Source organism: Maylandia zebra, linkage group LG18, assembly GCF_041146795.1.
Source record: "Maylandia zebra isolate NMK-2024a linkage group LG18, Mzebra_GT3a, whole genome shotgun sequence".
NCBI lineage: Eukaryota > Metazoa > Chordata > Actinopteri > Cichliformes > Cichlidae > Maylandia > Maylandia zebra.
Genome location: NC_135184.1, coordinates 19,341,431 through 19,358,116, shown reverse-complemented (window position 1 = coordinate 19,358,116; position 16,686 = coordinate 19,341,431). Strand labels below are relative to the sequence as shown.

At 39.5% G+C, this 16,686-nt stretch overlaps 1 protein-coding gene and 1 long non-coding RNA gene across 5 annotated transcripts in view; one reads left to right on the top strand and one right to left on the bottom strand.

Moving 5' to 3' along the window:
- The window catches only part of LOC105940747 (uncharacterized), a 33,065-nt gene that overhangs the window by 3,531 nt on the left and 12,848 nt on the right, over positions 1-16,686 (top strand). The window lies entirely within an intron of this gene.
- Positions 4,229-16,686, bottom strand: part of tnr (tenascin R (restrictin, janusin)) — a 218,173-nt gene continuing 205,715 nt past the window's right edge. For all 4 annotated transcript variants that reach the window (XM_076876302.1, XM_014412311.3, XM_014412312.3 and 1 more), the window contains 5 exons: positions 16,487-16,638; positions 16,194-16,290; positions 10,812-10,973; positions 10,206-10,369; positions 4,229-7,824 (listed from right to left, as the gene is read on the bottom strand). In XM_076876302.1, the coding sequence (XP_076732417.1) occupies positions 7,705-7,824; positions 10,206-10,369; positions 10,812-10,973; positions 16,194-16,290; positions 16,487-16,638 (695 nt within the window). In that variant the 3' untranslated portion in view covers positions 4,229-7,704. The remainder of the gene's footprint in view (positions 7,825-10,205; positions 10,370-10,811; positions 10,974-16,193; positions 16,291-16,486; positions 16,639-16,686) is intronic.

Genomic DNA, 16,686 nt, shown 5'->3' with positions numbered 1-16,686 from the left:
CGTGGTCGATTTGTGGCTCTAAGACCGATAGTGTATGCATTTTTCTAAGACCCTCCAGGGGTGCTTTTGTAACCTTTTCCAGACTTATAGATGCCAATGAATTTGCTTCTCTGCTGGATTCTTTTGAGACATTTTAGCCTACCTCTCTTTGCCAGACAAGTTCGACATAAATCATTTCTTGGTTCAATAGGTTTAGTAGAACTCAGGCCTGGGGGTGAACTGAACTCAGCTTTCCAAAACTAAAACTGGTTAATCATTTGTTTTCAATCATTCATCAAACAAATCAGTTTGTTTGATAAACTGGAACATTTAAATGCAAATATACAAAAGAAATTGCAAATGCTTTTTCACAACACTGTGGCTTTGTGAAAAGGACCTTGTGTTAAGAAATCAGATGAAAACATCATTCTCAATAAAAGCTTAGACATAAAGAAGACTCTTGAAGTGTTGGCTCAAATCAGGATTTTTTGTGTGACTCCCAAATCTGTGTCCATAAACCAGTGTAGCATGTGATGCTTAGTAATTCTGCACCAGTCCAACATAATAACTGTATCCCCCAGCTTAATCTTGCAAACTGAATGAGTAAGCTAATATACACTAAGTTGCTTCATATCTCCACTACAATGCTTTCTGTTAAAGATTAGACATACTTCTCCTAATTGGTTCTGACATCAGAACAGATCTAATCTAGCCTGGAAATTTTATTTCATCATTTTTGCAGCCTCGGCAGGTTCAGCTCAAAGTGTCATGTGCGCTGTTGTTTGACAATGTCAAATATTGCATTATAAATATATACAAAGTGCAGATATATACTATACTTTTGTGAGATATAGCCTTTGCTGCCTTGGTAACACACTCTCATATTTTGAAATATTATAATAAACAACAAAAGAGTTGAAACAAGAAAGAAAATGTCCCCACCTGCTGGTCCAAACGATGCTGTTTGCAAACTGGTCCGCCATTTTTCAAATGTATTTGCCATGAAAAAGATCCAAAGTTAATCCTCTGTAATTCCTAAATAATGTGGATTATAATTTGTATACAACTATCTTTGAATGCCTGGATTTGAATGTTTTTATTTCATAACTCATTTGAATACCTTAAACAAAAAGGGCCAGTGTCCAATTATATGGGCTGAGCTGTACAAGCCATATTTTGCAGTTGCCATGCAGTAGCTGAGATCTTAGTTTTGGTTTAGTGGAAGTTGGCACGTGTTTGTGAGTGGCTACAAGCATGAAGTAGCCTGTGTGACTTTGGCTGCAGAACAGCATTTTAGCCAGCAGCGAGAGGGTGACATGCTGGTTGGATATAAGGGGATCCCACTGAGAAAAACGATGCAGAGCAGGGAGCAGGGCACACTGGCTTAATCCTCAATCAGTGTGGAAGAGCTGAGCAAAGCAATAGGCACATGTGAGGGGAGGAACTAAACCTGAGGCACAGGAAACAAGAGGTTACTGGGAATTAAAAAACAAGAGTCACCCATGAGATTTAGATTTGGCTTGCCCACAGGCTACACTACCATGCTGGTGATGATTTAATGGAAAATGAGTTTAAATACTGCTGGAGGTGAAGACTGGATGAATCAAATGTCCAAGTCCACTGACCGAAGAGTTGGAGGAACCAATTAAAAAAGTGTCTGATCTTACCAAGAAATAACTTCATGCCATGGACGTACCTGGTGAGCTGATTGGGTGGCAGGCAGTTATTTTACACTTGTTGCTCTCTAATCTCGAGCCTAACCTGCTCCAGTCTGGGTTAGGTCTCAACATAAGTTGCCATGGCAATCTAACCTTGTAACTGAACCCCTTTCATAAATAAAAAGACACAGTTAACCTTGAATGTACCAGGAAATTAGCCCCAATCCCACTTTGAAATGAGAGCCTCTAGCTTGAGCTCTGTCATTAGTTAAAGGATACGTTTGGCACAGTGTCTCCTTGTTGCTTTCTGAATGTTGTGTCGATTATGAAGAAAATGTCACCCGATTACACATATCAGTTCCACATGACCGGAGAACCCTGTCGAATTGCGAGGATTACTTTAATGATCCAGTTGTGCATGTGACATGTTTTGTTTTGGTAAAGACTGAACAGATTAGCTTGTCTCACTGACCTTTATTCCACTGGTAAAGTCTGTGTTGCTCATCTATTTGTGCTTGACTCTAATATATTCACAAACTCCGCACAAGCTCATTACTTACCAAAGTTGTTTTTTGCTGACCAAACACATGAATGGATTATTATTGGATAATTAGAACATGCTGAAATCAAACAATGAATCTTAAAACTGCTGAACTGAAGATTTGCGAGTATTGTAGCTGTGCATTATAATAATGATAATAAAAACAATAATACATGGGTATAGTTGCGGTTGCACATATTTTTTTCCGCAGGCTCAGTTGTTTGATTTAGGATCCATGCTAGTCATTGCATAGTCTTTAAGCCTACATTTACAGCTAAGGACATGATGCTGTTCCCCTACCTTTAGGAGACATACATTAGGTGCTGCATCCAAGTCAGATTGGCAGAAAAAACATTTAGAGTCTTCTTCCATTGTTCTGCCATATTGGCCTAAACATGCAGTTATTTGAGAAATATTTTAAACAGACTCCATGCAATCTCGTGAATAAGTCCACCTCGTGATCCAAAAGCCTGTACAGCCACCTTTAGCAGCAATAACTTGAAGTAATTCTTTTCACTGTGACTTTCTCAGTCTCTCATCATCATTGTTGAGGAAATTTGGCCCACTCTTCTGGGTAGTGTTGCTTTATTTCATTGAGTATTACATTCATTTCTTGCACATCTCTCTCCTACCACATCATTTCAATGAGATTGAAGTCTGGACTTTGACTGGGTCATTGAGAATCCTTGATTCTTTTCTATTTGAGCCATTCTGTAGTAAGTTTTCTGCTGTGGCTGCGATCATTGTCCTGTTGCATGACTCAATTTCTGCAAAACTTTAGTTGTTGGACTCACATGGCCTCACATTTGACTCTAGCACACTTTGGTAGACAGATGGTTGACTCAGTGAGCGTAAGGTTCCCAGGTCTTGTGGCTTCAAAACAAGCCCAAATGATCAACCCTCCACCATCGTATTTGACACTTGGCATGATGTGTTTGTGTTGATATGCTGTGTTTGGTTTTTGCATATGTGATGCTGTACATTATGTCCAAACATCTCAACTTTGGTCTTGTCTCTCCAAAGTACATTGTCCCAGAAGTCTTTTAATTTGTTGAAATGCAACTTTACAAACCTAAGCTGTGCTACCATGTCCGTTTTAGAGAGCAGACACTGTCTCCTGGCAACTCTTTGAAAAAGCCACACTTGTTCAGTCCTGTTCTAATTATACTGTCATGAACTTTAACATCTAACATGCTAACTGAGGCCTAGAGTAGAGTCTGACATGTAGATCTGTTTTTTTCCATGCTCTCTCAGCATTGCACAGTCTGACCTTGTGGCAACTTTGCTGGGCTCCACACCAGCTAAAGTTCTGCTTTCATAGAGGTGTTGACACTTGCTAATGATCAGTTAATCAAGTGCAGTTGATTTCCAGCACCTGGCTGCCTCTTAATTCCTGTGGAAGAAGCAAGCGTGTACTGCAAATGTTTATGTATTGAGTACGGGAAATACACATTTTACTTTTGTCTACAATTAGTAAAAACACTAAACTGTAGACAACAGCTGATTCTCCTCTTTTTTTCTAAGCTAACCTTACAGAGCAGACGTTATCCAATTCCCGTGGTTGTTTTTTTTAAACAATTTCACTTAAAATTGCACCAATACTAAAAAAAAATCCTCCTCTTTGTAGATGATGATTAGGTCACGAGCAGTTGTCCAAGCATTTCACTACATATCGTACTGTGTATGACTGTGTACGTGACAAATAAAATTTGAATTTGAAATTTGAATTTGAATGATTAAAATTTAAAATGAACGTGTTATTGTTCTTCTGTGCCTACCTGTAATATTGCATAGGTTGGGTTGTTTTAGGTTCATGCAGGCCTGTTTTGTCTGTTTGAGAATAAATTAGAGGTCTTGTAGCCAAACCACACTGGCAGATTGTTATTACTGCCCCTGGCACTATTCACGAGTAGAAGTTGCATTTCAGTTCAGTTTTTAATGGCCTCCAATTAGAGGTGGAGAGACCCCGTGAGCAGTTCATTGTGTCATCAAATTTATGTAACAGCTTGCAGTCAGCGCTCACGAAACAAAAAGGAGAGTCAGACACCGATTCAGACTATTTGAATATTTTATTAATATGTAGAAAATGTATTAAAAAAGGAACTATATAGTACATGTTTAAGTCAAACTAGAGCTAAATTTGACAGTAATATCCAAGGTTATCCAACAATAATTCCTAGTTTCAGCTTATATGAGCGTTTCAAACAGTCAAGATCACATTTTATCAACATTTACATTTCCATGGCAAGATTTGTCAAATGAATGCAGTTACATTATCTGCCTATATAAGAGTTATTACCAACCACGGTGGCAATATCAGTTAAGTAATCTGTGAACACAAACCCAATAAATAAAAGCATTTTCTTTTTTTTTTGTTGTTTTTGTGTCACATCAGTCACAAAGAAACAGGAAAATAAATAGCAGTGAAATAAATAAAGGGAGCAGATATCCTCTCAAGTGAGTGGGCCAGTCGAGATAAATACATTACTGGGTAATTATACAATATATGGACACAAGGTCAATATTGTCCTATTGTGTCTACAGAGAACATCACCAACGTTTTAGCTAACTCAATGTAAATGATTACCAGGAGAAAAAAAGAGAAGTGTATGATTTGTGATGTCTAGGACGGACAGGTTCCAAGCTTTGAAGCATTTGGCTCAGCCCTAATTATTATGCTGTCAGTATATCAGTAGCATAAAAAGGTCATATAATCGCCATAACATTGGTTAAAGGTGGTATCGTAACTTGTAAGAAGTTCAGTACGAGTCTTAAGTTTAAGCAATGGGGATAAAATGTACTTTTTAAACCGGATGCTGTGCAATAGGTGGAAAAGATTTTATAAAACACAGAATATAGACCAGATGTGGAAAAAAATATCAACACAACTTGATCTCAGGTAATGAGGGAAGGAAATAATATCAAGAAAATATTTCAGGCCCCTGTTTTTCTGTAGAATTTCATTGGATTTGTTTTCTCATGTAAATGCAAAGAAGAAGAATGGATGTGGATCTGTGGATGACGTTAAACAAAATGCTCGTTCTGTGAAGTTATTAACGGTTGAAGGATTATTGCAAAATAGAAAAAAATCAAAATCAATGGAAATATAACGTTAGCTTTCTTTAAGAGCACCTTATAATCTGCAGTGAGAGGTATTCCTCACAATGCAAATGATTTCTGTTCCTTTTCTGCTTCCCGACCTTTGTTCCTCGTACATAAAACCCAATGAGGTAAACTTCCTCTAATTAGTTAATGAAATAAGTACAGATAATTCTCTATTCTATTATAAATCACTACAGGAGATGGGCTGAAGCAGTTACTTAGACACTGAAACATAAATCAGACTCAGGAGAGATCATGTGATCACCTGACTTGGAGGCTGATAATCAAAGTGATCTATATCTTCTACCTAACAAACTTCAGGAGCACCTTTTACCCAGATCAACAAAGAAACGTGACTACAAATCAGATTGCAACGCATCCTCAGGACATATGGTTTTTACTGTCAGGCTCTTGATTGCATTTTAGTCCACATGCACAAGTCTCCCTCCAGCCTTCACCACAACACTGGTTAAAAATACAGCACTTAAAATGGAGATGTTCAAAAGGGCTTGTTGAATTAGTTTGCATCTTAAGGGGGAACACATCAAAAGCTGTTTTCAGCTCTATATCTACATGAGTATATTGTTAGTAGTTCATAGAGGGGAGAGTTACTAATATTTTAAAGTCTAAATGGGGAAGAAATAAAGACAAATATACAAAGTCGCAATAGGAGCCAAAGTCGCTTGCTCACTCCTGTGAGAAAAGTGAAGAAATAAAGAAAAGTTCACTTTCCAGCTGATCAAAAATTGAAAAAAACAGAATCAGATTATCAATCGTGAGACCAAATGTCGCTTGCAGTGATGGTGACATCGATTTCCGTGGACTGCTGTGTGGTTCATCTTCCGACTCCGCAGAGGGCATTTTCCCCCCCGAAAAGGGGCCAGCAAAACTCCAAGAAAACAACTTCAAGAAAACCAACTGGCTCCCAACACTTTGTGCGACTCTGTGAGCGGTGAATTAAAGCAAAATGTTTGGTGGGCACGCTGCAGATTACACCCGCCCAGCTAAAAAGGAATACAGGCTCAGCCGTGTTTGCTGATTTTGTTGTTTCACCAGGGAGCTTAAATTGTGAAGCGAGTAAAAGAAGAGCACAGAAGAAAGACTTGGCTCCTCTCCACCTACTGTTCTGCTTTCTTTGTTAGGTTCATTTTCAGCCAGCAGTGGGAGAGAGGTGGGCCAAAACATGCGCTGTACCCCTGACTTTCCCCTGCATAGAATTTAGCGATCATAATGCATAAAATTACGCCTGGGGACACTGTCTTATTAACACAGGGTGGAAAAAGCTGCTTCAGTGACTTTGGTGACTGGCATCTTTCCAAACAGCAGGCCGGGCCGTTATTATGCAGATCTTTGGTTAAATGTTGCATCTATCAGCGCCATCTCTGCAAGCAATCAGAGCATCTATAGCAGGGGTCAAAAAGCAATTAAGAGATTGTTATTTTTGGCCAAGAAGACGAGCTCGAAAAATCTAATGCCCATTAGCAACCGAAGAAATGAAGTGAATGACCAACAATAGCTTTGCTGTGTTCCCACTCACAGTGCAAATACTGTCTCAGCGTGGCCACCAGTAGTAGTAATAATAATAATAATAACAACGATAATAATGATAATAATAAGAGAATCGTTTTATTCTGCTTTAAAATCCATAATCCATAAGATAATGAAAAAAATAAAGTAGATGGTTATGAAGCTGCTGCTGGTGCACTGCTTTGTGAATGTTTTGTTTTTTAATGCTAATTATCCAGAAAATTAATATTAATTTTAATATAGGGTCAAAAACCAAGGCATCAAATAAATGGACTTTGTCACAATATCAGGTATAAAAATAGATATATATTTTACAGAGGGTTTTAAGGGCATATACAGGTTTTTTTTGTTTTTTCTTTTAGTTAAAAGTGTTATTTTGTAACGGTTAAAATAATGCTAGCTCTCACTCCTGAGGGCGCTTCTGAGCACATCGTAGGGAAAGACAAATCACGGATTAAAAGAAAAAAAAAACAAAGCTTCCTGGTTTGCCTTTCCTCTTGTTTTGTCTTTTTGTTTGTTTTATACAGCAAACAGAACCATTTTCATTCATAGTATTTAATAAATTACATACAGTGTCTTCTAACTTCTGGGCAGAAGTACAGCAGGGTAAGACAGCTAAAGCTGGGCAGGTGGAGAGATCAACAGAGTTCGGACATTGCTCGAGCCTCGCTGCTATTTTATGATTACATCCGTGGTTATAACATCTTCTTGTTAATGTTTTAATAAAATATTAGTAGATTTTTGTCATATTCTGCTTCTTCTTTGAGCCTCACTAACGTTGCCCTGCCGCGGTCACATCCCAGCCTGCTGCTCCTGTCAGTGAGGCACGCGAATAGCAAAAACTCAACATCCGAACTCCATTTATCCATGACTCTGGGCTGGATCGTGGCGATTCATCTATACAGGGGCAGACCGCCTCCTCTTGCTGCTGATGCTGCGGAAATTGAACGGCCTCATTTTCATCTCCACAAAGGGAATGGAGAACTCGTGGCCTTTCCAGTGGTACCAGTTGATACCCTGTAAAAAAGCGAGAAGTACAATTTGGGAAGCAGCTCGGATCAACAGGATTTTTTTCTTCTTCTTCTTTTATTTTTTTTTGGAGCACATGAGATATGAGATATTTCTGAAGATGGAAAAGTTATGCTTCTATTTAAGTGTAGTTTTCATTTAAATGAAGCATTCAATCCAGGATGATAGGAATCCTGACTTAATAGCTAGCAAAAATACGACCCTGGTGTAATTACAGCCTGAGTCTAGCCTTTCTAATCCCCATCACCACCAACATTTCTTTCGCCGCGTGTCTTTATGGCCGAACATCTCTGCTGCCACCTGTTCCCGTTTCATGTCATTAACAGATGAAGAGGAAGGCACGGGAGCAGAGTGGGAGAAGCGGCGATGCTCAAAAATCCTAATCACGGCTTCACACAACACATTGAGCCATTTCACTATGAAGCAAGCAAAACGAGGAATACCACACACCAGTCAGAAGGGACACGAAAAGCCCTCAATTATCCCACATCACATGTACAAAACACAAAAAAGTGTCCATTTTCGTGTTTGGCTGGGGTGCCAGTGCTTTTTTATTTTTAATCTCACATTTAACAATTTGTTCCGTTCTTTAAAGGAACTTGAAATGCTTGAATTGTTTGAACTTACTGGGAAATGAAAGCGTATCTCTTGACAAATTAGTCTCAAGCGCCATCCTCTTTCATTAAAATCAGACGAGTAGTGTAGCAGATTTGGTCCTTCAAATTTTGACCTTTCATTAAAAAACTCCTTCATCAAGATGGATGCTGGTAGCAAGTTCCATGTGATTTCATTTGCTAATTATTACCCTTTCATAATGACAAGTTTTAGCCTTTAATCACTGTTCTGTATTGGATCCCATTAAAGTGAGACTTGTAAATGCCAAGATACACTTTCAAAACGCAACCTTTTTCAAAAGATGGCACTTACTTTAAGGCTTGATTCATTCAAATAGCCAAAAAAAAACCCCACATTTTTAAAAACTTTCCCACTTAGAACTGGCACGTTCATGCAGTAAGGTTGAATGAAGTTTTCAAAGGATTCCTATTCTTGTGAACGTGGTATCCATTGCACACCTCGTGGGAGCTAATTTGGCACAAAGTTGATGTGGATTCAAGAATGAAGTCATTCAATTTTGGTCATGAAAGATCAAGGTTAGCGTGGTCTCGCAGAACACATTATGAAAAGATTTAAAAAAAAATATCTAAGAGGACAAAACTGTAACGTTTAAAAGATCAAAATTTAGCTGCAACATCAAAAATATTCGGCACAAACATTTGTTGGCCGATAATCTGAACAGAGGTATTTCACAACGACTGCAAAGCTCTTTTACTATTTGTGTGAAGATGTGGGCGAAGAACATCTACATGCACTATATGTCTAACTTCATGGCTTCAGTTTTAATCCCATAGCATCAGCTGGTGTTGACATTTCAAAAGTTTTCACCACATATATAAAATAAGTTGGACATGGAAGCACACTTCAACTGACTCGCTGGCCAAAATACTCAATAACCCACAAAACGGCTATCAACAACTTTCCCTTCAACTACTTCTCATCTGTTATTTCTAATGGAAACACTTAAACTGTGCTGAATTTCATTCCCATTGCAATGAGCTGACAGTTAAATTTTCACGCTACAGTCATGAAAAGGAAAGCAGTGATTAGAGACCGCAAACAAATTATCGCATGTGTGTTGAATTTGCGATCGTGCTGCCTCTGAAACAGTTGCTTCCAGGACATCGTTCAGGTTTGTGACCACTTGCAGTCATCTGCATCTACCTTGACTTTGTTGCATCAAGGTGACAATAAAACGGCAATCAATTTGCAACCGAATGGGGTCAAGTTGCAATTTCAAGCGGTCTTGTGATAATGTGGAAATTGTCTGAGAGTGATTGGAGTCAGATTGTGGCTGTTTGGAGACAGGTTGCCTTCTTCCAGGCATTGCAAACTTTGCTGTAACAACTCACCTGATGCAAAAAACCCCCACAATTTTTCCTAATTGCAAGGAGGATGCCACCCTATTTTTACTGTAGTGTGACTCAGCCAGGTGATCCCAGAAGGAAAAATAGAGTGGTTTACATCATATTTTCTAACATAAACACAAATGAAATCAGGAAGCACAAAAAACAAAATAACTATCTCCGGTCGCACCGACTGAAGTTGTGTCCTGAACATACTGTCAAACTAGCATAAACCTCTCGGAGCTCAGGTTGCTCTAAGAGACTTCGTCATGTTTTAAATAACAAACACAATAGTTTTGCCCTCTTTTAAAAAAAAAAAAACTTGCACCACAAAATTGTCAAAATTATATATCATTCATTCAGGATCATTTCTTTTTCATCACTTAATATGTATATATGAGCACTGACCTGACTGTGCCTGGACTCGCCGTATTTGCCATTGAGGTTAGCCCGGTGGCAGTTCTTGTACCACCAGGCTCCTTTGTATGACAACGCACAGTTAGTGACAGCGATGTCATTGTCTCTGTCTTTTGTCGAGAAGGGCCGACCCTGGTGGTAGCTCAAAGAGTCACCTGGGATCACAACAGAGAGAGAGAGGTAGAGAGCTTTTAATATTAGTACTGCTTCCTAAGAAACACTGAACTTCTGTGAATAACAGCGGGACATAAATGAGCCAATAAAAGCAGGAGGGTGACAGGAAGATGTAAGAGGAAAAATGTCCCAACTTCAGGCTCTTTGAGTTTATCATGAGAGAGAGAGAATTACGATCATAAACATAAGGGCATCATGGGTAATTGTGGTATATTGTCACACTAACAGACTGAGTGGACAGGAATGGAAATGTGGAGGAGTGCTGAGGCAGGTTTACAACGACAAAAAAATGGCAGAGGCATAGGGACAATTCTGACATAAAATGAGGGTCATATAGCAAAAACTGACAGCGCTGAATGTCACCACTGGCTATTTTGGGGTATATATATATAAATATATATATATATAATACATATAAATTACCAGCTGTGCCATTGTATTCTCCTATCCTGAGCTTGTAGAGATTTCTTGCATCTCCAATGGAGAACTTGTCATAATTAGCGTAGACTGACTCCTGTCCGTCCCTCATGTCAATCCTCAGCTCATAACGTCCCTGAGCGGCAATCTTCTGGATGTTGTCTAGACCTGCAGAGAAATGTGCAATTTTAGATTCAAACTGAGTTATATTTCCCGTCTGAATTACCCCAACATTCGATCACCAAAAAAAAAAAAAAAAAAGATTTCAGGTTTAGTCAGACTTTCCTGTAACAGAAACATCACCAAGATGTGCAAGCATAGGCAATAATGAGCAGTAGCAGATTTAAATGAAGACTGTGCTGCCGAGATAAGGCAAAGCCCTTAAAAGAATTCACAGAACAATTTACAATTTGTTGTTTGCAAACGCCTAATCGCCCCGAGATGTTCTCATGTGACTGCTTTAACCACCTGTTATAATCTTCACAGGCCCGATGTCAAGCGTCTTCATCAGCTGGCCTTGTGGCTCTACTGGATATGATTGGCAGTGTCGGCCGGTGGACACCGTCACCACCAGCCCTCCGGCAAATGGCAAGTTTGCGAGATATGCAGCTTTGCTCTCTATCTTAAAGGTAGCAGATACGGGGGGCTCGTTTGAGCCCCGACAGCCGATAAGGCCCCGCACTATCCTGAGCGATTGGAACTGCCTTTGCTATCAGATTACAACAAGCACCCATTTGGAAAAAGAGCCTCCTTCCCTGCTTAACCTCCGACAGAAACACACATGCACTTTTTCTGAACCCTTGGAACATTTTGAGCAGCAAATAAATAAAATAAAATCCCCAAGCCTTCGCTGATAAGAAGTAGGAAGTCAAAATCGGGGGAGAGCAGGGAAACTAAATCTGCTGTAATATGTCAATGGAAAGTAGATAAAATCTATGTTACAACCCAAAGGCACTTAGGGTGACAGGGGAAAAGCTATTGTTATAATAAAACTGTGTTTAACACTCAGTCATCTCTAATATCCATAGCATATCACCGCATTATCAGCAATTAATCTGTCGCACATCGTTTTTCTTTTTTCTTCTTCCAACACTTTTATGGGATCAGACTGCTCTATTCCAAACTGAGGCAATTAAAAATGCATTGTGAAACACTATTGCGCTCTTCTCCTATTATACTACCAATATTACCATCTCATCAAATTTTATTACCACTGCATTTCTCTCACAATGAAGTAGAAACAAGGAATAGGGGGATTAAAGAAAAATCGAGAGCAGGGGATAATGATCGCAAATCGCACACAGTCGCTGTGCGTTTCTCTCCATTATGACATCATCAAACTGGCATTGGATTCGGGATAAACCGGTTAAGGTCAGCGGGGGTGGGGGAGAATAGATTGGCCTAGAGCTGCAATAAAAATGGCTGTTCTCAAGCTGTAACGGATAATAATGAAAGTTCAATTTCCATATTCTTTACTGCTGGCCCGTTAAGTGCTCCTTCTTTTCAGTTTGAGTGGATTTAGTATCAATGTTTATGGTTGGTATATTGCTATTCTGTGTGCAGAGGCAGTGATTAGCTAAATGTTCCCTGCAATGGCTCTCCAGGGCTAAGACGGTGACCTAATCTCTTGAAAGAGGAGTGAAGGTCACCTACTCTGGAACTGCAGTGACCATCTGTAGGACGATAACCTTCACGTTTTTATGAGGATAGACTTCTTTACACAGTGAAAAGTGAAATGAGAGCGACTACAGCGCCAGAATGAGACGCAACAGAAACATAGCAATTAGCTTAATTGATATGAACACAGCTCCCTGTAACATTTAGGAGTGCAGGGATATTCCGATCAGTGATTTGGGAGGAAGTAATGTCCATTTCTACTTGTTTATTTTGGCTAGCAACAGATGTCTATGTATTACACATAATATACTCCAAAAAATGCAACATTCGCTGTGTTGGGGCTTGATGAGGGCAGCGATTAAAACCAGCATTTCATTTCACAATCAGCTTTGCGAAGCAGTGTAATTCCTGTCATCAGAGACTTTGCTCGTTCAGGAGAAACAAGTTGACACTGGGCCTTATGTAGAGTTTGATTGATTTTTACATGCATTTTAGGCAGTAAAGACATTAAAAGACAATTAGTGTTATTGACCAGGGGGGCAACACTGCATATTGCAAGGAAACCCTGAGGATTTTGTTCTTAAATTAAGCATTCATTACAGTTATAAAAGTAGGCCTTACATCAGTTACACCACAAATTTCACCGACCCCAGAGTGATCATTTTCCTCCGCCTCCTCGGATCCTTTTCACACATAATATTTTCATAACACATTTCAAAAACCTGCGATATATGTAGTGATGGCTGCACTCTGATCAGCAGTTTCATTTTCATGGTGTCTGTAGGTGGATACCGGATCATGCTGTCATGGTGTTACGAGGGCAGCTGAAGAGCAGAAAGCCATCAGTAATGTTTCTGGTGATTCCTGTGCTAATGGTTTCCTGCTCACAATAATTTTAACCCGTGGATGAACAGAAAAAAACTGGAGTTAACTGGAATAAAAACTAACAGCGCTAATACAAAAAGTAATACATGGAAGAATTTGTTCCAATCTTCTATTGTCCAATTTTAGTGGCCTATGTGAACTATAGCCTTGATTTCTCTGTCACACACACGCATTGTGTGTTCAGAGATGCTTTTTTGCATACCTTAGTTGTAATGAGTGCTACTGAAATACTATACCATTCTATTTGGAACCAAAGCCCATGCCACATTCAAGTACATCTCCTTTTTTCCCCATTCTGATGTTTGGTTTGAACTTCAGCGAGTCCTCTAGACCAGTGGTCCCCAACCTTTTTTGCGCCATGGACCGGTTTATGTCTGACAATATTTTCACGGACCGGGCTTTAAGGTGTCACGGATACAAACAACAAAATGAAACCAGTACCGGTACCAAAAAATGAAGAAGATTTATTCATAACACATGGGAAAAGACCCAGGGAAACCGAGTTAATGATAAAAACGATTAAAAAAATAACACTTAAAAACCAATAAAAACCCTGAAAACGATGAATTTCACACCCAAGCCTCGACTCTCGTGGCCCGGTACCAATCCCGGGAGTTGGGGACCGCTGCTCTAGTCCATGTCTACATACCTAAATACACTGAATTGGTGACATGTAATAGGCTGATCAGATATTTGTGCTAATGAGCAGCTGAACAGAACCTAATAAAGTGTAAATAAAATTAAAAACTATAAAACTAAAATAAGTGTAATACACTAAAGAAATTAGTGTTCTGGTCTCAACATTTTGTGTTAAGACCTGTAAAGCTGAGGCTTCTGTGTGCTGTGCTGTCAGCATATCTGTCTTGCTTTATGGGGCCGCTCTTGACGCTCCACACCCTGAGGTTACATTAAGCTCCTTTTGTGCACCGAGGACAAAGTTACAGCGCAGCCAGAAGAAATAGGATGGAATGGGGGAAAGTGTATCCTGGGAGGCACCTAGAAAGTAAAGGAAGACCCTGGAGATGAAGGTACCGTTCTACGGGGCCTGCTCAGAATCGGCGAGAGGGCAAATTATAGCTGATTCAGCTGTAGTGGAAACAGGTCAGATGAAATGTAGTCACTGAGCCAGATACGCTCAGGCATCTTTAGACTGTATTGTACTGACATAGCCATTAAAAACAATCTTTCAGATCTGTGCCAGGAAGCTTTTATGCGATGCCTTCAGGTGCCTCCATCAGAAAGAGAAAAAACATTCCTGTCACTTTATAGTTCACTATCCACACTCAATACTTAACAGTGTGCAAAGGAGAAGGATTTCTCTCTTTATTCTATGTGTGTATGTGTGTGTGTGTGTGTGTGTGTGTGTGTGTGTGTGTGTGTGTGCAGTATCATCCTACAAAAATATTTAATATTTTTATCAAAAGCTCTTTGCTTCCGGGAGTAATTTCCTCTCTTCTTTGTTGAAATACAAAAACAGATAAATTATTAATTCATACCAGCAGACAGCAATCCAACTTTTCCTGTTGAGATAAAGAGCTACCTTTGAACGCGCTCTCTTGTGTGCATAACAGTAACAGGAACAGCTGACAATATTATTTAATTTGGCTCAACAACAACTCAAAATAAATCTTTAAAAATAGCCAGCGTGAAACCCCCACCCCAAACAAATCTGATATGCTCAACAAGAACTGTACACTCTTTTACTGGATTATATTATATTGTCAGCTCATGATGGGTTAGATTTAAAAAAAAAAAAAAATCCCTTTATGCTTTTACCTATTACAGCGTGCTTAGTCACAAATGGATGCCGCAGCTATCTTGCATTATTATCCAAAATGTGTCATCAAAGTAGCAGGCTTCCTTCTGGCGATAATGCAATGCCGTAAAATTTCCCCGCCGTGTTATTTCTTTCTTTAATCAAAAAGTTCAAAAAAGCATTCCACTCAAGGTCCTGATTCACTTGATGAAATATTCATGTAATATTTTTCCTTTAATCATCTGCACCAAAACAATAACACAAAAACTGGCCCATGAAGAAACATGAGTCATTTGCACATTTTTTTAATGAATATAATTATTGTTTCATAATGAGATTTGGAGGGGGGGGGGGGCTGGGTGAAAAGTATTCAGCCGTCCATCAAAGCAGTGAGGACGTTCTGTTGTTTTTGTCTTTGGATCAGAGTGACGCTAAAAAAACAATTACCAAGTCATTTCGGAGAGAAATGAGCTTTCAGAGATTCCAGTAATGAATCGGATAGACTTTGTGAAGTCAAGTGCTAAAAGACGAGATGAGCGGCGTGACTCTGTCTTTGCACAACGTGAAAAATCTGACGAGAAGGGCTTTACAGCCTGCACAAAATATTGAAGACATCTTTCCTCTCCATAAAACAGATATATCAGTTGAAACCAAGTGAAAGCTATGAACCTCTATTGATTGTACCTATTAAATCCACCTCAGTCATGGGGGACAGGGTGTAGACAGAGAGAGTGTTACAGCCTTCAGAAAACTGCAGCAGAAATTGAACAAAATGGGTGGCAGCTTGCAGCTCAATATTGCCCATAAAATGCAGCTGAAATATATTGGGCAGGGTGACAGGCTGAAATACGACGGTGGCAGACCTGACCTTACCTGTGAAATGTGCGATTCACCTACAAGTCAATCAGTGTCAGTTTTTTTTCCAAGAAAAACAAATAAATGCAGATAATCTCACCCCTGCCACCTTAACCTCACCGAGTGATGCAACATATGTTTCTAGCCAAGCCCGCAGACTTTCAGAAACTCAATATGTTTTTTTTCTCTGCCTTGCATTTGACAACTAAACATAATGAGTGAACCTTTGCTTTGGAACCACAGTTTATATAATCGTTATCTAGTGGGAGATTTACCAAGCCAGAACTCATCCTCCAGGTTTCCAAAGCCGACACGATAATCACTCCACTTCCTGGAAAAGTCCGTCAGGCCGTTCTGACGACGCTGGAATACCTGCAGAACAATAAGGTTTATTGAAACCGTTTGAACCACACGGCTCATAGGAATTTGTCTTGGCGTGTTCACATATAACAACACAAGACGCATCTAACAAAACTCTATGGAGGTTATAGATCAACCAATCAAAGTAGTACATCCTATACTCAGATTGGTACATAATTATACACTAGCTGTCTTTACACCCACTTACAATCCAGCCTCCTTCATCCGTGGTCATGTCACAGTACACCTGCACCCCCTGGCTGGGGTCTCTGTTGATGTAAATGGTGTAGATGCCGCTCAGAGTCTCTCCATTTAGCAGGTGTTGGGCGCAGTTCTGAGGTGTCGCAAATAGGCGACTCCCTGGAAAAAAAGGCGGAGGACCAGTGATGAGAAGTTAAAATTTGCTTG